The 23,342-nt window shown below is 44.5% G+C and overlaps 1 protein-coding gene across 7 annotated transcripts in view; it reads left to right on the forward strand.

Annotated features, from left to right (window-relative positions):
* Positions 1–23,342, forward strand: part of LOC111874619 (GTPase-activating Rap/Ran-GAP domain-like protein 3) — a 252,542-nt gene that overhangs the window by 144,644 nt on the left and 84,556 nt on the right. For all 7 annotated transcript variants that reach the window (XM_033755527.1, XM_033755531.1, XM_023870259.2 and 4 more), the window contains one exon: positions 9,461–9,530. In XM_033755527.1, coding sequence (XP_033611418.1) covers positions 9,461–9,530 — 70 coding nt within the window. The remainder of the gene's footprint in view (positions 1–9,460; positions 9,531–23,342) is intronic.

The following is a 23,342-nucleotide window of genomic DNA, read 5'->3' on the forward strand; positions in this document are numbered from 1 at the left end:
GCCTTTAAATAGCGTTGAGATTATAGTTTGGTTTGTTTTGGGTGGGTCTATCGATTATTAACATGTCTATATGGTTGGTTACTTATTTAACTGGTTGTTACTTTTGTTAATTTTACGTCTAGTTGACTGCTGGTTCCTTTTCCTTTTAGAATTTCGCTGGGTCGTGCCTAGACGAGGTGTCTTCAATATTTACATCGTCAGTACAAAGTTCCACCAAGGAATTCAATTCCTTGACAGTAATATTAATGTCAGTGGGGCGAGAAGTCGGTGTTTGCACAGAGAGAACATCAGTAAGAGAGTTCCAAAAGGAAGGTCCGAATTCCTTCTTCAAAGGATCTGGTTCGATAGAATAGCAAATACACTGCGTAGAAACATGGCTGATGTTTATGTGCCGGCTTTCTCTTGCTCTCCACTACAAAGCACGTGAAGCCGCGTGAGTAACGATTTCCAATGCTGCCAGACTTGTGACAGGACTGTACTGTTTCCTGAGCCCTCAGCATTGTTGTAGCAATGAGTGCCCGTCAAGTCGCGGCCCAAGGATTTACCACGGCATTGCCAACATATTGTAACGTGTTTACGTTACTGAATACGCCGTAGANAGTATTGCCAACGTATGAAAATTACGAATGAGGCGGCTAGGATCACATGACGATCGATCATCACGCGATGCAAACCTGCGAGAGCCTCGACACCAGGTGCATTACCGCGAGATATGCGGGCTTCGTGGTAGGGGTGTGCAGTTGTAACATGTTGAAGAAGTTCCTTGTATATCCTTCAGTTCACAAGTGAATTCAATGCTTTGCATTTCATCCGCCTGACTCCGTGGGGCTGAGTCCTTGAGAAGCCAACAGTCGCTCGCCCGCTCAAGAATTTACCAACATTTTATAGAACCTCAAGTGTCATTCACGGGGTGTTAGTGCGAAAACTAGGAGGAAAGGGACTATTAGAAAGACCGAAATGTTGATGGGAGGAAACATTAAATTGAGTTCTATAGTAATAGGATGAGAAATGTGGACTGGATTCATCTGACTCAAGATGGAGACCATTGGCTGGCTCTTGTAAACACTATAATTAACCTCCTGTTTCTACAGAACGTTGGGAACTTCTTCAGTAGCTGAGCGACTTGCTGCTGCTTGAAAGGAACTGGGCTCCAAGGTTTTAGTTGGGTTTCTTTTCTTTTAATTTCTTGGGGTGTGGTAAGACTGAGTCCACTTGGTACGTTGGCCACTAACCGGTCTATTGTACCAGCCCCGGACGATAGATGATGAGTGTGGAGCAGTGGGTGGAATTCGAATTGGCAGGGGAAACCGAAGTACTCGTAGAAAACCTGCCCCAGTGCCACTTCGTCCACCATAAATCCCACATGACCTGGCCTAGGATGGAAGCCGGCGACTAACCGCCTGAGCTATTGCACGGCTCAATAGGCTAGTTAGCTATCGCTATGCTATGTAGCTGAGTAAGCAAAGGACAGGATGGAAATGCCCCGAGTCCCGTGTCAGAGTCACCGCCGAAGTGTGAGCCGGTTCTCGCGCTGCAACACAAGAGGTTTCCTGGAACTGGTGAGCAGTCCGGCATCTCCACACTTTGAAGAGTGGAGCAAGAACAAGGTTCTCTGATCACGTTCCAGCGTGCTGTTTTGTAAATGTAGCAATGGGGCTTCTATGATTTGGGTCCCTAGACAGGCCCGATATTTGCACTGTAGACGGGGCCATTCCTGTCGGCAGGTCAAGGTCACACCATCATCTGCAGCTGGGCCCTAGGGCTGCCTCTCGCTACCCTTTGCTACCAGCTCAAACTGCTTGCCTATCGGAGAGGAGGAAGGAGATGAAGAGGTAAAGGCGTGGTGGCCTTGACCGGCAAAAGAAATCCTGTTCCCTTCTTTACTTATAAGTGCTAACGCAACAGCTACATGAGCCAGTTGCAGAGTTAGCGCCATCTCTCACACACACAAACGGGAGGCAGCACGAGCACAAATAGGGTAAAGCGGGCAAAAACGCCAACAGTTCCGTTATTTACCCGTACAATTTAGAACGGTATGTAACGAATGGGAGAGAAGAGGAATGCATATAGGATATTGGTGGGAAAGCCAGAAGGAAGGAGACCACTGGGAAGACCAAGGCGTAGGTGGGTGGACAATATTAAAATGGATCTTAGAGAGGTAGGATGGGATGATATGGATTGGATTGATCTGGCTCAGGATAGGGACCAGTGGAGGGGTCTTGTGAAAACGGTAATGAAGCTTAAGGTTCCATAAAATGTTGGAAAATTCTTGAGCAGCTGCAGATTTGGCTTCTCCTCAAGTAGGACTCAGCTCCATAAGTAAGTAAGTAAGTAAGTAAGTAAGTAATGTCAGAAGTAATCATATTCAGATTTTAGAGACGCTACAACCCTCACACCTACAGACAAGTTCAATGGCTTCTTAAAAAGTTGTTTGTTATTTTCAAAGAAACGTTGATTTGAGAGAAGGCAAAATTTTGTTATGGCCATGTATATAAAATATTAATGGTAGTCATATCTACCGCTGCTTTATTTAAGCGAAACTTTCAAGAACGAAAACGTGCTTAAAGAATATAAAAACTAGCAGCACAGTGCGGTAATGCAGTAACATAATTATTAAAAAAAAGGTAAAGCTCTCTCTGTAACAGACCGTGGAGGCCTATAGGGTTGTGAGACGTCGAGGTCCCCACATTTTCTAGACAGCACACATGTGGCAGTGAGGTCAGCCTTACGCGCCGGCCGCCCTTTACCGCCAGGAAGCTTCCTTGTACTCATTTCTGTTAGAGGCTGAGTCGACCCCAGGGCCATAGTGCGGCTGGAAGGATTAGGGCACTTGAAAAATCCATTGACCTCATCGGGAATCGAACCCGCGACATAAGTATTAAGAGTCAATTTCTCAGTTCACGTTTTTGAAGAAATCTTTTTTTACGAGTTATTGGAAAATGCTTAAAATGAAGCATAAGGAAACAAATGCTTGCATGCATAATGAGAGCTGCCCACACCTCACCATACAAAGTGCACACCTCTGTGCTCACTGCCCTCTGCCTGTAACGTCTTTTGCGGAACCCTGGCTTGCATTGCACACACCGAGGCCAGAGAACTGAAGCTATAAACTTCGCAGTCCAAACAAAATATTGTTACGTAGCATGTGTGACTGTAGATGGGGGTTTGGATTGGAAACAAGATTTACTGATTGATTATGCACACGATTTTAGAATTACAAGCAATTACAGCGCCATCGCTAATCTCTACATTTAAAAACATTCTCCAGCTCGCAGTGTCTTCACTAGTAGTTGCCTGGTAACGGCTTCTGGCAATGGCTAGTCCTCTGCTTCCGCGCTCAAATCCTCTCTGAACGGCGGCTCCCTTCAAACTCACTTTTCTTCATAGACTCCCGTACCGAACTGATTCGTTTGCCAGAATTGTCTTAGCTACAAAGCATTTGCACGGACCGTTTAGAGAACACCGTTTCCTACAGTACCTCTGTTGTTTTACCTGTATCCGTTGCAGCAGGAACGCGTTTACTGAGCCGTTGCTTAGAAACGAGATTTGTTTTAGAGCCGTACGCTAGCAACGGCTCTTTCTTTGGTTCCACAGTTCTTACCGTGAGCAAATATGCCGTAATATATTTATTTCCTTTTTTCTTTCCTGGTTTTCTCATATTTGGTTTTGGCTCTTCGATATCAAGTTTTTGGCTTCTCCCAGACTTGCTGACAGCGATATCACTGCCCAGAAAACTGGCGTTCACGCAGTGGGATCTCCAAGGGGCACTCTTTTTCGAAAAAAATTTGGAGGTAAGGCACATCCCAGAAGATATGTGTTCATAACGACCGCTGTGAGAACCTCAAACCTTGCATATTCAAATTTCTTTCCACCCACACTGATGAGAGGCGCCAACAAACGTACTAGTCCGTGTACGCCCGAGAACTTCGTGAGAAAGCAAGTAATGAACATGTTGATGGAAACACAATAAAGACGCCAAGGTCTGCGATACAATCTGCAAGCAAAACGCCAGAATTGTAAATTACATAGTTAAAACTCAGCCTAGTGCCTTTACTTTTGCTACGTCATTGGTCGATTCGTTAGAACAATGCCTGCCATTGTACAGTCTGGTAACTTCTATCAAACGGCGGTACTGGGCATCTGAACGTAATTTTATGTAATAATGTTCCCCTTCTATTGTGCACCCATTTATGTCTCTTCCGGGGCTTTTGACGCAGTTGTATGTATGAAATAAGGGCATAATCAATACTGCAGTGACACTTCATGACAAGCCAGGGCCACGCGGAAGTTTACAGCCGGACAGCTGCTGCTCCGAGAGGCTCAGCCGCTGCAACCCGCACGGCTCGCGGTGAACTGATGTCACCATGTCTAACTAGCGTCTCAGAATGTTTAATTGCGCTGGGACTGAAACAGACGCAGCCTTGTCCCACTTGGGAGGACAGGACAGCAATGGCTCTGCAGAGCGGGTGTTGTGCTGTGTTCACATCCATTTATTGCATAGAACGGAAGTGGTATCCACTGCAACTGTGTCAAAAGTAACTTCCAAGCAGCGGCATAAAACTCTTTTCTCCTGTCGACAATTAACCACGGTGAAAGCCAAAAGGCAGTAACTTTCCTTCTGTTTTTACATTCTCGTATACATAGTATTCCTCTTGTCTGCCTATCTGTCATTCAGTACCGACACTTGTGGCCCTCGTCAGCGCCAGAACGTTGGGGCTGATGTGGGATGGCCGTGTATGAACCTAAACATGTGAAGTTGTCCCTATGTTTAATTAATTATGCACTACGCCATGAGGCATATGGAGGAGTGGATGTATAGATCCACATTTTCTTGACTTCACCACTAGCTGGAGGTGAGTGGTCAGCTTCACGTCCCGGCCGCTTCACCTCCGTGGTACCAATTGGATAGGTGGTTGGATGTACCCCAGAGCCGGTCTGGACGACATGGAGAAAAGAAAATTCTTGACCGTATCAGGAGTTGAAACTCCGACCGCTCGGCGTCCAGCTGTAGCTAGTCGCTATACTGACTGTCCTATCCCGGCTCTATATATGAACGTACCAACTCCAAAATTGGAACCCTTCAAGAAGGTTTCAAAATTCATGATGTCCATTGCCTACAAAACGAGTTATGGTATGGATTATATTCTAGTGGTTTACGGAGACGGTCTTCTTAAAGGGAACAGAGCAGCCGGTGTCCTCAGGAAATTTGCGGTACGCACAGTAGGGGCTCAAACGCGAAGGGCAGTCCGCAGCCAACAGTGAGTGGTCTACTTAGCAAGGTGATAGGGTGTGTCTTGGCACCTGTTCTTTGGCGTGCAAACCTCTGTCATCTGGGATATGACGCTATGTAGCAACAGACGTTTGGGAGGAACATGTCGATTCTATCTTCAGGGTCGAGGAATGAACCAAGTAAGAAGTCACCATGATCTGCTTGCTTCATGAAGGTTTTGCGTGGCTTATTCTTCAATCCTGCAGATAGAAACGCAGGTTGATTCTCAGCGGACTGAACAGCTTTGTATCCAAGAAGACAGAATTCTACAAAATCATCCCTGTGAGAACCGCAGGTGCGACTTGTAGAAGCTTCTTCTCACCACTGTAGCACACAAAGCGTCAGTGATCAATACACCTGGCAACAACGTGCGAGAATGACAACGTCACCATTGTTACTTAATTTTCTTCCGGATTATTTGGCAACGCTGACAGATTATGTAGCGTCTCGGTCAGGACATGGCCGTCATGTTAAGTAGTCTGGATACTCTATGAAATTAACATGACTGCAGGAGAGGACATTTTAATAATATTCGTTCATCTTCTTTTCCGGTTCTGCACATTCCCCATTCTTTCATTCCTCTAGCTTCTTTTGTTTTCTTCTTACTTCCTTTCGCCCTTTCATTTGGCCAGACGGGGTTCATGAACCCTTAATAGGAGTCCTCGCCGTGCTGATGTTTGCTGTCATTAATTTGCTTCGAGCGCGGGGTACAATGGTCCGTACTTCCCGGTACTTTTACCGCAGGTGCGGGCGTGAAGCTAAATATAGCCACAACACAGAGGCTTGCCTCCCTCTGTATTGACGGGTCATGAGTGGTGACGCGGGCTGGGAGAGGTCAGTTGCTGTGAACTACTTTGTCGCCACTAGCCGAGGATTATAACTCGGTTCCTTGTTTAAAGCGATGAAGAAGCATACTCGCTTTGTCATCATTACAAATACATTTTAATTGAAGCTTTATCAACTACTTATTTCATTGCATCGTAAAGTTGACAATTAGACGAGAAGTTCCGTTGGTTTGGAGGTTCTTGGGTGCACGAGGTAGCGTAGTTGGTTGAGGCACTGTGTTACAAGCCGGAAGGTCGCTGGTTCGATTTCAGATGACATAATTGGATTTTTTAATTAACCTAATCCTTCCAGCCGCATTATGGCCCTGGAGTAAAGGGCGGCCGGTCGGCGCGAAAGCCTGACAACCTCACCGCCATCTGTTAGCCGACTTTATAGAAAATGTGAGAGCCTCGACGTCCCCCATCTCTATGGGTCTTCATGTTACACGGATAGCTTTACCTTTACATTTTTTGAGGTTCTTGTTCTGGTGCATTTTTGACTGCCTCTTGCTACCACTGTTCCCTTGCTTTGCTTACACTTTTACCCTAAGATGGAGGCGGTATGTTCCTCTGAAACGTCGGGGTGCATCCGAACTACACGACATTAGAGGTCAGGAAACTGTAACTCTTCAAAGAAAACCCAAATATTCATGAAGAGGGGATTTGCCCCATTGAGACCGGGGTGTGACGAAAGGGGGATTGGGAAGACTTCGGAAACATCGATCCAAAATGAGTAGGGAGCCGTAGGATGCAAGAACAGATTGCGCTGGCAGGAAATGCGAATTCATAGGACTAAGTACAAAGCGAAATGGGAGCGGAAGCAGTAAAGCAGGAGAGAGAGAGAGAGAAACAAATTTAGATGAACATTGATAAGCAGAGTTAGTAAATATCATACGCATGGCCGCGCCATAGCTCAAGCTGTGTAACCGTCCCCTCTCTATTTTTGTACTTATTTGCCGGCTTCGGTAGACCACTTGACTCTTATCAGGATCGTGTTACGGCAATAACTGAGGCAACGGGAACCTTCACACTTAAAGCCAGTCCACTGCTAGAAATCAACGACACGATTTCCACTCTCCACAAATTGTTTATATCAGAAGCGAAATATTATAACTTCATTAGCAAGGACGGAGTAATATGGCCCTTTATTACTATCAAAGATTTATCTAACCAAAATGAAAGACTGATAAATTTAGATAAACTTGAGGAGTGGAGCCCAATGACGTCTGCCCCCGATGAATTCAAAATGCTAAGTTTTTGAAGACTGGTGTCCTGCGGGAGCGTCGCTTCATACCCTGTGAGGGATTTGAATCGACGACCTCTTTCCCAGACAAGAATAGTTTCCTATTGACTGATTTTAACTAGCCAAATTCATCATGAATCAGCACTAGACAATCACATAACGAACTTTGAGAATAAAGAGATCCCAAGATACAGAACTCGGAACCCCACATGTGAAAGCGGTTATTTCTTAGTTTAGGGTCCACTTACCCCCTTCCGAAGACACTTTATGACAGCTACACCTGTCAGCAAAACAAAATTTACATCTTCGGCAAATTATAGACTTGCCTCCCGTGGTGGCCCTGTCCCCTTCCGGTCACCCAAGCAGCAGATAACAAAACAAGGCAGTTGTTTCTGTCCAAATGCGAAAAGCAAGTCATAACATGCTAATAAATCGGTCTCCCCAATAAACCAGTCACCCTTCTTAAATGGCTAAAGAGGATCATAGCGTCCCGCGGAGAATTGTGAAATGTTTGGACTGTCACAGCGGTTAGTCACTGGCTTCCAACCGCGGCGGACCAGGTTCGATCCCGGGTCTGGTCAAGTGGGATTTGTGGTGGAAAAAGTGGTGCTGGGGCAGCTTTCTCCGAACTTCTGTTTCCCCTGCCAATCTCCATTCCAACAATTGCTCCACAATCACCCTCACCTATCATCTGGGGTTGGTACAGTAGACCAGAAATGGCCGCAGTACAAGGGGCTCAGTCCCACCCCACTAGCAATAAAGAAATATATCATACGCATACTTAAAATGTTGACCTGCAGAAGATGAGTTCTTTGTTGGTAATTTTAGCTATATCCCAGAGCTTAGGACCAGGGAGTCACACTCCGACACCCCAAATTACAAACTGAAATGGACAGACTCAATATTTATCCAGTAATTACCGCGTTAACAGAGGCTCGCCTTTGGACCCTGCTGTGAGCCATATCATCGAAGTCCACATAACCACAGGCTTTTCAAGGACATGAGCCAATTTTGCCCTCCCATCGACACTTGCGTCTTCCGTGTGTGTATCTTCTCTCGAGATTGTTGACAAAAATCTGCATGCGTGCTATATATATATATCATCTGTTTTGATTTGGTGACGTAAGACTAGGGTAGACATACATAAGTTTAACTTTATTCAATATGGTCCGTCACACTAGTTAATTTTTATAAAATTATTACAAAATGATCTGCGTATGTAATTACGTATGTAATAGTAGTTCCTTAACACTTTGGTGTTACCTTGTGAAGGTTGTAACAACCGACAGACGTGAGCAAGGATAACTTCCAGATCATTTTACCCCAGACCATTGTTTTTAAAACAGTGGGTCGCTTCCCTCCAGGGATTCGCGACGTACCTAAGGAGCATGGCCAAGTTATCAAGAATTGCTGAAAATGGTCTTCTATCTAACAACAGCTTCGGCTTGTCAACAAGATGTTGTATAGATGCTTTCGGAAAATGCACCTACAGACGGCAACCTATTTCGCTAACTTTTTTGTGACTATATGAACATTTTGCACAGGTTTGTAGGTGTAGAAAACTTATAAAACTATATATATATATTCTTGCTGTCACCGTACAGCCTGCAACAGTGTGAAGAACTACAGTTTTCCTGCCCTGCACAGAAGGGAGTAGGGTGAGGCACCGTATATTCTTGTATTATTTCTGGGGCATCGCGGAATGGCGAGCTCTGGATCAGCTCTCTATAGAAACCGCGTTTGTTACTTACTGAAACGTTGCAAGTAGTCTTAGTACTTATCGCACACAGCTGCGCTATATTCAGGGCGGAAAATCTTGCACTGACGGTCCAACACTGCTAGCAGCAATCCTTCCAAATCCTCTCCAGTTCATCCTTCATCACTCGTACCATCCGACGCTATAAACTCTAGCTTCTGGCAGCGTTGCAAATTAAGCCATAGAAATAAGATGCCATATGGCAACGTAATGGCTCCCATAATTAATGTTATGATGTCATGAATAGCTGTGACTGAGGACCATACATTTTTCTTTACTCTTCTCTGTTGCTACTGTGAGACCTAGGAGTTGGTCATGAGGCAATTTACTTTAAGTTTCCTGAAGCCGTGTTTTCTGTCTTCTTTCAGCTCGTCCACGAACGACCTGATCTCCAGGAGAGGCGTTTTCAGTCGAAGGCATTACGGATCTGTGGAACTGGTGAGTGAAATTTCATTAAATCGTAGCGTCGCCTGCCGACGTCTGGTCAGCGTCCGGCAAGCGCAAGAGTTTGAGAGGTTCTTTCATTTATGCGATGTTGCTTTCTTGATAATCTGCCTTACATGTCACATGTAAGCAGTGTACTCGTAACTAAATGTGAATCAGTATGTACGAATTCAGTTCGTACCTCACAGGGAACACATTGCATCTCCACTGCAATGACCAATCGCTTAACGCTGTACAGCCTGAGAATCCCATGGAAGCACTCTGTGACCATAAGGCAGAATTATTTAATTTTAAAGCAGATGCTTACATATATACCACTCACCTCCGACTAGTGCCGGGGTCAAGAAAATGTGGATCTATACATCCCCTCTCCAATATGTCTTCATGGCTTAGCGTTTAATTAGTTAAGCACAGGAACAACTTTACCTTTACCTCGGTCAATATCTGAAATATCACAACAATTTAGTTCTGCAGTACTTTCTTATTCACAAACAGATGTCTCTGTTTACCGATACTGAAGTGTTAATTATTAACACATGGCAACGGTTACAGTGTAAATCATAATAAACAGAGCTCAGTAAAAAATGCCATTCTATTTCGGGACGGGTTTGTGAGTTCCAGTGCATGCCACATAGGCCCGGCCTTTCGGTTCGTTCCCTGGTGGCAAAGCTTAGCCCACGCCATGCACATCCCGCTCGCTGGACCAGAACTCCCGCAGTGAAGTTCATAGAATATTATGTGCCCATGAGGGCACTAAAGATTAAAACGTAATATAATCATTTATCCCTTTATCTCTCCATATTCTGTAAGAAAAGGAGGGTTGGGGCAACACCACGTCAATACTGTTGCTCTTGCTGTGCCCCTAACAGCTTATGCTATTCTGCAACCTGATGATTGCATGATAGGTTTTCCAGCTGTCTTTATCCATTTTATCTCCCTGCCTCTGTTTCCTGTCTGTCTGTCTCTCTATCTATCTATGTATCTATCTATCTCTGCATATCTGCATGAGAAGTTCCGTCCAAACAGCTCTTTCTTCTAATTAAATTGATTATGTGGAGTTCTTCATAACGGGTATCAGACATTTTTCGACCTATTGGCAACCATCAGATTGTCTCTTAACCCCACGTTAGCCAGCACCCACAAATATATCTGTATGTGCTGTAACTGGGTGGGTGGTGCACACTGTGATAACTGACTTAAGCTTGTTGCAGCTTCTTAAAATGTTGTTGTTAAAACTTTAAACGTTAGGACGTCTAAATTGTCTCAAACGTTATTCCTTGGAGTGATTTATTTCAAATTTATTAGGCAGCGTTCAATATTCTGACCACTTTCCACTTCATATTGTGTTGTATCGTCGGTTTTCTCACGTATGTTCCTCCACGAAATATATTCAGTGTATAGAGACTCTTGGCCTTGATGTATGTAATACAGTCTCAGGATGGCAAATTAGTCTCAACGTGTTGCATAGTAAAAGCTGAATATAATTAATTTCTGTTATTCAGGAAAACACAGCATGACTCTGCAGTACGATATTTTATCTATATCTTACCCACTTAAATATCTCTGTGTCTGCCTATATTATCTATCTACGTCTTCCTGTACATAAAAGCTAATTATGTATTTATCAGACAGTAAATTACAATGTCTTAGATATTCTAATTTATTCCTCTTTTAACCTCGTTTTGTATCTCTTGCCACATACCCGTATCTCAGTACTGTATTGCCAAGTAACTGTAGACCGCGTTTCGATTGGTAATCGGATTTGTTAGACACTTTAAAACAGAACTCGTGACTACGCTATACACTATCACAGTCTCAGTCACGGTCCTCACTCCGCTGCTTGGTAGCGGCTTCCAATAGCGGACGTTCCCCTTCCTCTGGCTTCCCAAACTGTCCCCCGGCCTCAGCTACTGAAAATCTTGACTGTCTGCCTGCATATTCCCTCTCTCAGCTCACTCGTGATGGCAGCTGTTCCTCGTTAAGTAGCTTCGGCACGGACCGTACAGAAAACACAGCGTCCAGCAGTTCTACTGTTGCCGACTTCACATGACGGCTGCTGAGCCATTTCATAACAACGTGCGTGTTTAGAGAGCACGTCCCTAGTAACGGCTGTTTCTGCTGACTTCACAGTTCTGGCTTTCAGCAGACATATTACCGCTGATTTAGCCAGTAGTTTTAATTTCAAATATGCTCTAAGTCTCAGTCATTATTCTGCTGAGAGTTCCGCTAAAGTATTGTGTATGTGTCTGCGAGGCTGCTTCCTGTCCGTTAGTGTGGCATTGCAATCCTGCGTCTGACACTGCGTTTCCTGCTCATTTCCCCAGTACGCAATCCTTGGAGCAGCAGAAGGATATCTGTTTTCGCAGCGCAACAGATGCCACACTGACACACTTCACCCATCACATGACCATCGCAGAGTTAGGAAACAGAGAACTTACATCTGAGTTTATTCCCGTTTTCCTAATGAAGCGCGGAAGCGATCGCCCGTCCTACCCTAAATTCTGTGAAGAGTTGTTGTATTTGTTTGCTTTATTTTTCCACGGCGATGTTGATTCATAATACACAGAGATATTGGGTTTTCGGACTTTGTCCATCGTCCTGGTTTTTAAGATAACTAAGAAAAACACGACGTTTCGGAAACTGGATCTGTTTCCGTCCTCAGGTGAGGGAAAACACCTATTCTGTTGGGTCCCTTAGAAAGAGCTAGCCTCAATCTGGACCCAGTGATTGAGGCTAGCTCTTTCTAAGGGACCCAACAGAATAGGTGTTTTCCCTCACCTGAGGACGGAAACAGATCCAGTTTCCGAAACGTCGTGTTTTTCTTAGTTATCTTAAAAACCAGGACGATGGACAAAGTCCGAAAAACCAATATCTCTGTGTGTTATACACAATCGTCAGAATCCTATAGTAACTACTTGATTCATAATGTTCCTAGAATATTGAAATTTAATTTCCGCTGTATGAGTTTTAGGTTAGGTTTCCTTTTCCTCAACGCAGCTCACTTCGACACAAGAGTGCCCGGAACTAACACTATTGTGCACAATTGAAACTTCTCTCTCGTAATTTTGCGTCTAAGTGATATTGTGACATGTAGACCCATTGCCAAGTACCAGCTTTGTAAACAGGCGAAAGTGCAACAGCCCTTTCTAGAGAACAGCTCTATGGACACGTTTACCCGGCAACGAAAGATCGAGCAACAATAGAAGCAGTGTTTTCTGTGCGGTCCATGCCGAGGCTATATAACGCAGACCAGCTGCTATTACTTTTACTATATACAAAAGACAGACCCGTCCTCTCGTCAGGGAAGGCGCCCCACAGAAACAATACCATAACTGTCATGACAGTAATAAATATCTGGTCATGAGCCCCACATAGGGCTCGACCCTACGACCTACTGACTGACTGTCAGTCGCAGAGTGACTTTGATTTGACTTACTATTATATTCCCGCGTGGAAGCGGGTTCGAATACCTCCACTGTAGCCCTGCAAGTCGTAGGAGGCTTCGAAAAGGGGACCCAGTGCATGAGGTATAGCTGGGCCACCCTGTTCCGGGGGGATATAAATACGGGAACCTGGCCCTCCAGGTTGGGAAAATCTCGAATCTGAGTCAGTAAAATGTGGTCATGAGTTCCGCGAGACTCAAACCTGAGAATGGCTGCGCCGGTGAAGACCAGCAGAAATTGTAAACGACAGACCGATCCTCTCGTCAGAGAGGACGTTACATAGGGACTACGACAGCAAATGTTCAGTTGAAAAAACTAATTGCTGGTCGTGGGTCTCAAGGGACGTTGGCGGTAAACTGCCAGTTGTAAAGTGGCCCTGACCCTGACTCTTACTCTGACTGCTAGCCAGTCTTCAGACTATGATGAGTATGAGGTTCGAGTGAGGCGGAGCCACTCTGTAAGGACGTGAGCCAGGAATCAGAGGAACGTCCGCCATTGGTAGCCGCTACCAAGCAACATGACTGATGAGACTAGTCTGAGTGTAGCAGTTATTCGTGAAGTGTATTTAAGAAATGTAAAGTGTATAATGAATCCAATTACCAATGCAAAACCCGTCTATAGTCACGCAACCACGTGACAGTACGTTATCGCCCGACATATTTTTTGATATCGACTTATCTTCGTATTCGATTCATACTTAAAATGTAGTCACTCTTCTTGTGTGTTGTTCTGACTATTCCGGTTTTGCTCTGCACGTGCCCAAAGTATCCTCTTTAAGCCCAGCGTCTGGGCGGGCTGGTGCTACTGCGGATAAGAACAGCTCACACAAGCCGGCCTCATCATAACGCCACTCTAACCCGCGCGTTACGACAAGGGAGATATCGCTTCGAACGATTATAGCCTATCCTATCCTGTAGGTCGCGATGGCCCGTCTAAGCGATCTATCGCCAGTAGACTGCTCTGTAGACGAGATACATACTCGTAATGTGTAATTAATGATATTTTGGTGGCATGTTTTCCTATGCTGAGGGTTTCAGCAGAAAGAGGACATTTTTGCTTTTTTACGTGGTAAAGTATAAATTAATTCTGTGGGACGATTTTCAGCGTACTTTTTCGGACCTTCCCAATGCGCGTTCTTTTCTCCCAAACGAAGACAAGTCCTCACAAATATATAAAATATTGACAAATAAAATTATAGTTTTGTGTCTCTTAATCCCTAAGTTTTAGAAAGTTCAGTGTGCAATAAGGCATTCTAAACTGAATGTTGGCATGTACTCGTATTCATGAAATGAATTTGTTTATAATTTAGTCGTATAATACCTGCATTATTTCGGCTTATTCAACTCATGAGTTTGTTAATTAATATTGTGACATGTAGACCCGTTGTTGGGCAACGACCGCTAGATAAGCAAATATACAACAGCCGTTACTGAGTAACGGCTTCAAAGACAGACATGTTTCCACGGCAACAATGATGAACGGACTGCTTGCAAGCAGACTACTCTCTGTACACTTTGTGTTAGGATCCGTAGTTTTTCAGAAACCGGTTATTTTTCTTCCTGATTGCACCCCCCCCCCTCCCGGGCTGCTTTCCGTATCATCACGCTCTCAGTCAAGTTTAACCGAATAACGAGTTCAGCCTGATAGTTATGTTTCGATGAGCCGCCACACGACCGTGCTAGAGAAGTTGCCGCATTAGCACGGCGTACGAAATCTTTATTCGTGACGAATTAAATATTTGCATTCGAATTCGTGTAATTTGGAAGATACAAGTGCGCATGTGTCAGTGTTACTCTGATTACTTTCAGAAATATTAATAAGTCTAGAGAGAAAATTTTATTTACATTTATTTTCATATTTATGTCTTTATTTATTTATGATATATTTTACAACGCCCACAATTTCGCAGGAATGCAGTGGCGTTGCGAAGAGTGTGAATGAGTGATGAACTGGAAAATGTTTAGAAGAAGAGGCATTTAAGTTACTATCCCAGCATCTGTCTGGAAAGACTGAGAAATATCACGGAAATAAACAAGGTTACCGGACTCCTGCCTGAGTTTCGAACACAGGACCTCTGGAATATGAAGCAGAAGTGACATCACTTGATAAGAACTTTCGAAAACATGCAGAAAGGAAAAAAGGCTTTTCATATTTCAGAAAAATTTGAGTAAACTTTAAATTAAGTATCTCTCTACCGGGATAGAGCGACGCGCTGTCGGCTGAAAGCAGAAATCGGTTGTTAAATGCTTCACGCTGGTTTCTTCGAGCTTGAAAATGGAAACGATATATTCGTTTGAAATGTCGCTTGACCCGCACCAGACTACACGGTGTTATATCCCATAAGTTACAACTCCTCAAGTGAAACTCTATCAGAACCTGAAATCCAACTGGGTTTACATTGTGAGATTTGAGGTTTTCACGGCCGTGACTATTAAGAATACCATCTTCTAGCATGTGGGGCCATGTAGATCTTGTGTCAACCGACGTTTCGGAGGAACGTTCCCCCCATCTTCAGGGTAGAAAAATCCTCGAGCGAGGAACCAGCATGAGCAAGCTGCTGCAGTCACCTTCTTACGTTGGCTCCTCGCTCGTGGATTTTTCTACCCTGAAGATGGAGGCGATATGTTCTCCCGAAACGTCAGTTCACAAAGATCTACATGGCGCCACATCCCAGAAGATTGCACTCTTAATTGGCTTTAAATTGTTTATTGTCGCTATTGGTAGACTTACTTTATTTCAATAATTCTGTAGGTTCTGGTGTTGTGATTCCCACTGGAATTTTCTGCAACGATTGATAATTCGATACAGTAGGGGCGTAGCGAGTGTGTAGTGTGCTGCCTACGTTCAGAAGAGATGCGCGCGCACGTTCGCTGTTTATTGAATAACAGCAACATGTGAGAGTGGATGTTAGTAAAAATAAAAATGCATATAGTAAACACAGTTATGTACAGTGTATTGAAATATCATTATCACTAATTTGTAAATGTTTTATTAAGGCAGAAGCTCTCACAATATTGGAGTCGCTTCGTGTTATTACTGCAGCGACGAGCCAGAGCTCGGACCGACGCGAGTAGCGGAATTCTTCCAGAATGGATTCACGCTCCGTGTTGGAAGCGATTACATGCTGGAAGCTTGAAAGTCTTTAACTCTTAAAAGGCCTTTTAAGAAGTTGAGAGTCTCTTAGCTGGCCAATAGTTCGTTAGTTAGTTATTAGAGAGGGTGGGTTCCCCATGCACTTAGACCTGTAGTGGTCCATTGTGCTTCCCTCTATGATTTCTACCAGTCTCTATATCCTACCGGTACTGGTGCTTGCCATCAGTCCCGCCCAGCCAGCGAGACCGGCTCTACTAGCTGAGAGGTATCTATAATGCTTCCCCCATCTACCGGAGGTATTAGAGACTGCTGTTGGGCGGGAAACGTCCGTTAATTTGGCTCAGTGAACTCCTTTGGGGATATGAGGTTCTTTTACGTGCCGTAAAGCTACGACACGAGACCCACGGCTTAAAGTCCCTCCCGGAGGACTTGTTCCCTGAATTTTTCCCCCCTTAAAAATTCGAGGACCTCCGCCGGGTATTTGAACCCGCGTACTACGAGTCATGAGGTGGGAATTTTACCTCTAGACTACGGAGGCCGCTTAGCTGGCCAATAAATGTCCAGCCTTTTGTATAACTCCAAGATTCGGTAAAGTGTTCGCAACAGATTGACGCTAAATCATTACTTGAGCCAGCTGAGTCCAGTCCACAACTCACACTCCGCTTAAATATTTTCTTTAAAACGATCCAGTCCATTTACGTTAATTCTGCAGGTGGTCCCTTGTTTTAAGGCTATCCGGCTGAAATTATATATATATTGTAGCGTGCTTTGTGTGTCACGCTACAAATAAATTCACGCCGTCTTCTGATATAGCGAATTTATTGCGTCCGCTCGCCTTACACACATTTTACAATCATTTACACCTGCAGTGTTACAATTACTGCTCACAATAATTCGGCGAGACTGACTCCTTAGATGGCTCGATGAGGACTGACTCCTTAGACGGATATTCCAAGACTGGTGTGCGAATGCATTCAACCCCGCTATATAACCTTGGTCGCTGCTATGCAACGAACCCTTTGTTATAACCATGGAGACTCCGGTTAGAACCACAATAGAGCAATTGTTGTTTCCTATGCAACGGTCTGTTCTAGCGTTTCCATAGAAATGACTCTTCTGGATTCCAGACACGTTACAATAAGGTGTGGCAATAAAGAACCCGGATTACTTTTATGACTCATTTCCGGCCACGTCATTGACGAAGAGGAGGGNTCGTGGCATATAGAATATTTGCTAGGCAACGACCACAAAATAAGCAGCTATTCAGCAGCCGTTACTAAGTAACGGCTCCGCAAAGAAGCATGTTTCCACGGCAAAAATTACGCTGTAACAGAGGAAAGGTTTGTTTACGCAATCCGTGAAAATCTGTGGACGTTAGCGTCAAGGTTCCTTGGGCCAGGACTAACTGACGGTAAGTCGCCAGTTGCAACGTAACTCTGAGTCTGACAGTTGCAGTCAGTCACTGAAATTGTGACACACTTACTTCTCATCTCTCATATTCCTGCTACGTGCCCTGTCCACCAGAAAGTTGGCCCAGGCCGTAACGCTCGTGAATTTTATTAGAAAGGTGCCTGGATCAAGGCGTAATTAGTGCCGAGTCAAGAATATGTGGATCTGTACAGCGAAATACCCATACGTCTTCCTGACGTCATGTTTAATTAATTAAGCGCAGGGACAAATTTACATTTGACTGTCAGTAACAGTCCAAGTATTTGCATCTATACGGCGACAACTCTCTCGTATCTGTAAATTTCACACGAAATGGCCCTCGTATGAGTCCATTTTGATTACAAAACGCTTTATGAGCTCCATACCACGTGTGGTAAAACCCCGGAAGTTATACAAAATAACTTAATTTCATTCTCTCGATCATAGTGCTCAGTATTCTATGTACGATAATGGCATCATGAACTTTAACACACATGGAGGTAGGAAACATCAACACAGTACAGCGTTAGAGAATGTTATGGCCCAGGAATTGATTTAGCACTGCCCTCAAACTTCTTTTGACACTCCACGCAGTTCATTGGCTCCGTGCCGGAACGAATCTTATGTTCTTATAAATAATATTTGAAACTGATGATCCTAATTCTTAGAAAATATTGTACATTTTTGCAAATCATCAATTTATTAAGAAGACTCCCAACTTTTGGGATATAGCGCCTTGCAGTCAGTTGAAAGTCAACCAATATTTCGGAGGAACATATCGCTTCCATCTTCAGGGTCGAAGAATAAGCCAAGCAATAAACCAGCGTAGAGCAGGTAGACTTGATTAAAGTGTTAAAAAGACTTCGCAAGACTTAATACTGTAGCGTGTAGAGCCATTTCTAAGCAACGGCTCGGTAAATTCGTTTCCGCGGCAACGGATACACATGGAACATTTACACATCCCTCCCCATTCACCTATCAGTTCTACATGGAACTGTGCCTATGAGAAGTAGTCATTTAATAAACAAGACACAGCAATACTGGTGACATTCCAAACTGTTGTTATAATGAAGAGTACGGGTTTCTGGCCTGTAACACCCTGTAGCTCGGAGGGAACCAGACGTTTCGAGGAACATGTCCTCTCCATCTTCAGGGTCGAAAATTAAGGCAAGCAAGAAACCAGCAGAAGCAGGTCACAAGCTGAAGATGGAGATGATGTGTTCCCCTGAAACGTCGGGTTGCCTCCGAACTCATAATGAAGCACCCTCTAGAGTAAATGACGCCACAACCTCAGATCCAGCGTTTTGTGTCATGTTTACAGTCCAGACATTTAAAATCTTCTTCTTCCTGAGATTTCGAAATTCCTTCTTATTTACTTTTTCTTGAGACTGAAAACGTAGCATCAGGCCTTGTTTCTCCTCGAATTTAGGCCCTGTGGCCTGTTTCGATTCGGAATTAATTCCGAAACTATGCGCCTTGGATGGGGGACCGGTGTGTTTCAAGGCCACTACCCACACAGATAACACAGCACTGTTTTACGCGCGTTAGCGTAGGCGACGTGGCCGACAAGAATCACATTTCTTCCTCAAGAACTGTTGTGTGTAGACGTGACTGTCACACGAAGTTGCGCCGTGCTGATAAGCTTCTGCTATGTCGTAATGAGCCCCCCTAGAGCAGGCAGCCCGATTGTCGGGGTCGCCCCTCGTGTGCAAGTATAGTGGTAACATCCCTGAGACACGGGGCCTCTGCGGGAGTAAATTGAATTTCTGGATGATGGTGGGTTTTGCCGGTCAGCATGGGGCGCCCATATCCGCCCTCCACAAGAGCCCAACAACCCCTTCTTTCTCTTGGCCCTGCTCCAGAAAAGAGGTCGTGGTGGTGGCTCAGATCGTGCTCAGTGGCGGGCGGTAGTGACGTCCTTTGTTGAACCGTCCAGTTCTGCTACAAAGGAATTAGTTAGCTTTTTGCGTCGTTTGTATGTTTCTTTCTTTATTGTGTGTATATGCAGAGGATGGCAGGTGAATGAGTGAAGCTTAGGTTCTTGCCGAATGACGAACTTAATTTTCAAGTTGTGTGACTATAGACGGGGTTTGGATTGGTAATCGGATTTATTAGACACTTACTTACTTACTCACTCATGGAGCTGAGCCCTTCTGGAGGAGCCGTCAATTCTGCAGCTACTCAAGAATTTCCGAGCATTTTATGGAACCCTAAGGTTCATTACCGTGTTCACAAGAGCCCTCCACTGGTCCCTATCCTGAGCCAGATCTATCCAATCCATATCATCACATCCTACCTCTCTAAGATCCATTCTAATATTGTCCACCCACCTACGCCTTGGTCTTCCCTGTGGTCTCTTTCCTTCTGGCTTTCCCACCAATATTATTGGACACTTATAGAACGTAAAGACAAACAACTACGACAGACTCACTGAGTTACGCACTCGAAAGATTACTGTAACTATAGCACACATAAAGTATTTTCAGTCTTCACTAGCCGTTACTTGGTAGCGGTTTCCAACGGCGGACGTATTTTAATGTTGTGGGTTCGAATCTCGGCAGATACATTAGCTGCCGTAACTGAGGTTCGTGATGGATTTCCTCAGCCCTTCCTGGAAAATTCCGGGATAGTATATTTCAATGTAACTACTATTGTTTCCTTCCAAATCATTTCCAATTAATCTGTCATTCTACCATACGTCTCCATGTAGCCCTTAAGTAACCCACAGCTTCCCCCCCCCAATATAAAATTATCTGTTTGCAATCATAGTTTGCTGTTTCGTACATTCAGAGGTTGAAAACGTACTTCGTACTCAATTCTGAAAGAACCCATCTTATCGCCCTCCTCTTCGTCGTCCTTACCGCTCAGTGAGACTTCAAGCCTCACGAGTTGGTCGTCACTTATTACCGTCCTTCACGTCCACCCTTTCGTGGTCTGCACTTTCATCCGCCGCTTCCTTGTAGCTGTCTGGTTCAGGATAGGGTGTGGGATTGCTCTGAATACTTGAATTTGTATGGGCGCCAGTGGACTTGGGTGAAATCCACGAGTTTGGAACGGGGAAAACAAAGGTGGGGATTTGGATAGGCGGGCGTTTGGGGTTCCGACTGCTCAGAAGGTAGGACGAGATTCTGTCTCAGGGCGACTTCTGGGCCTTGCTTACTCAAGGAGAGAGAGAGAACACTGAAAAAAACTCGCACTTCACCAACACTGTTGCTTTTATTGTTAGTGTTCACTAGAGTTACACATTACGAGGCCCTAGCACTTGGACTTTGTACACCAATTTAACGTCCGGGAGGTTACTACTGTTACTCCCTTGGGCTACTCACTCCTGTTACTCACTGTCCATGACTAACCGCTCTTATTCCCTTGTAAAGACTTGTAATGACTGACTGACTGCCGCTATTTCCTTCTGATGACTGACTGCTCTGGAGAGGCAGAAGTCCCGACGGTTCCGGGAACGCCTGGATTCCTCTCCTCTGAAATTTTGCTGATTGGCTGAACCTAAAATTTGGGTGTTTCTCTCATTTGCATTCAGCCAATCCCTAACCAGATCCATGTTAATTTGGGCCTAAGTACAACACGGTCCATCTGACAGCTCTCAAATAAATGGAGGTACGCTAACGATCGCTCGGTATCTGTCAAGTCTCAAATTTTCAAAGACTTGAACCGTCGAAGTTAAGCATTGAAATCCCCAGAAAACACAGCGGGATACTTCCTGCTCCATTCTGGGTTTTCAAGTGACCTGCAGCTTGCTTGTCCCTCAGAAAGACCAGATGTTGTCCTTGGCGTCTGCTGGTGCTGGGGGGAGCAATTGTGTATCATCTATTGTTATCAGTAATACAGTTCATTTAAATGTAGTACATTGTAATTAAGAATGTAAATCAACAACATTGTTGATGTTCCTGCATGGTGCGGTTACACCCATTAAACACCTTGAGTATGTCACAGGTTTTGCTGCTTCTGGAATTAAACCCGTCTTCATGTTTGTCGATCACTTCAGTGCCCCAGGATCTGGGGCAGTCTGTTCCCGCGGGACACCCTCTCTCATTTCGTCGGTGTAACCGGACGGGCATAACATTTGCATTGCGTTCCTTAGGATCTGGCGAAAGTCTTAGCGTCTGGAACTTCGTAGTAATGTCTGTGGAATTACAGAGTTCCGTAGTTCTGTATTCAAAGTAACCCCCAGCCGTCCGTCCCCAGTTTATATAGATTAGTTTCCAGTCCGTGGATGTGATAAGGAGGTAGAAATCCTTTCACATTGCAGCCTGTCCAACTGTTGCTCTTGTAGCAACACGGTTCTGTACAGCCTCTGTTGGAATGATGGGTCTAAGCCCTTGTCAACTTGCTGCTCACGTCCTGGTACGGAAGGGCGAAAACTGCGTGCAGCCTTGTTGAGGGCACTGGACTGGGTGTCTGTCTGTCTTGAGGGTTAAGACAAAGGAATAGAGGGGAGGAGGGGATGTGTTACGTTTGCACAGCATGGCTCTGAAAGTGTCAAGAAGTTATGTCTGGTTCGTACGGTGCGTGTAGCAGGAAATACAGGGGTTGGATCAGTGGTAATTATGAAGACGTCTGTCTTCTGTGGTGAGACCTATATAATCTGGAAGATGTTTACTGATGTTTCGGAGGACCGTACAGACTGTAGTCCATACTGCTTTTATTCCCTTTGGATGCTCGCTTCGCGTTCTTTTGGATCCTGAAGATTGAATCTGTACTTTTGTCTTAAGCGTTTGTAAAATTCTGCCAGACTGCGTTGAGTCTCATCTTAATCATAAAACGTAATGCCTCATTCTGCTGTCAGTATCCATGGACCGCCTAAGTTATCACATCTAGTCCCATGTGTTCCATGTTTGCGGTTAACACATGATAAGTGTTTCGTATATAACTTGGAGAAGAGTCCTTGAGAATGAAGAAAGCAGTCTGCTTTTACCGGTTCTCACGGTTCCTTCGCCTGCGGATTTCTTATATTTTTCCTTCTACCCTGAAGATGGAGACGATACGTTCCTCCGAAACGTCGGTCAACACCACATATACGCGTTGCCAAATCCAAGAAAACTGCTTTCTTCATAGTCACCGCTGTGAAAACCTCAAATCTTACATAGTCCTTGAGAAGTTTACAGTTTCTCAGCTGTCCAAAAATTGCCAGACTTTATGGGAATTCAGTGTTCAGTATTGCCCGCCACTGGACACTGGCCTCTGGCCTCCAGGCTGTATTCACACTCACATCTCTCTTTTGTTTGCTGTCTGTTTGCTATTCTTAAGGGCAGGAGTAAGCTTATGAGATCACCACGCTGTCTGTGTATCCCCCATTTTAATTTTCAAAGCTGTTGACTAATTCTCATGATATTCATCATGAACATTATGAAATTGAGGCCACTGAAACGTCATATTTTTTAACTAATTAAATTCATTTCACTTTATTTTATCCTATCTCAAACAAGTTAATAACAGCGATCTCGTAAACTTTTGGGTCGGGCGAGACGTCAGAGACACGTACCTGAAGTAAGCTAGGAGCCCTTTGAAAAATGTGATAAAATTTGATATTATCGATGTAGAACAACATGGGGCAGACCGAAATCGTTCAAGGGCTGTCGGTTTCACGGCGACAGCCAGTGAAAGGCACGTGAAACTTAGTAAATAAATGTGCGTAAATTTTGGTATGAAATATTTCTCGTAAGTGAGCAGTAAAAAACATTGTGGCAGTGCGAAACTTTGGGGCTATATATGATCAATTTAAAGTGATAGAGTTCTTCCCACAACGTAAACTCAAAGGGCAGTGTCATAGTAATGAATCGCTGGGACAAAGAAGCTATACAACAGCGAAAAACATTGCATGAATTTT

Source organism: Cryptotermes secundus, unplaced genomic scaffold, assembly GCF_002891405.2.
Source record: "Cryptotermes secundus unplaced genomic scaffold, Csec_1.0 scaffold1817, whole genome shotgun sequence".
NCBI classification, from domain to species: domain Eukaryota; kingdom Metazoa; phylum Arthropoda; class Insecta; order Blattodea; family Kalotermitidae; genus Cryptotermes; species Cryptotermes secundus.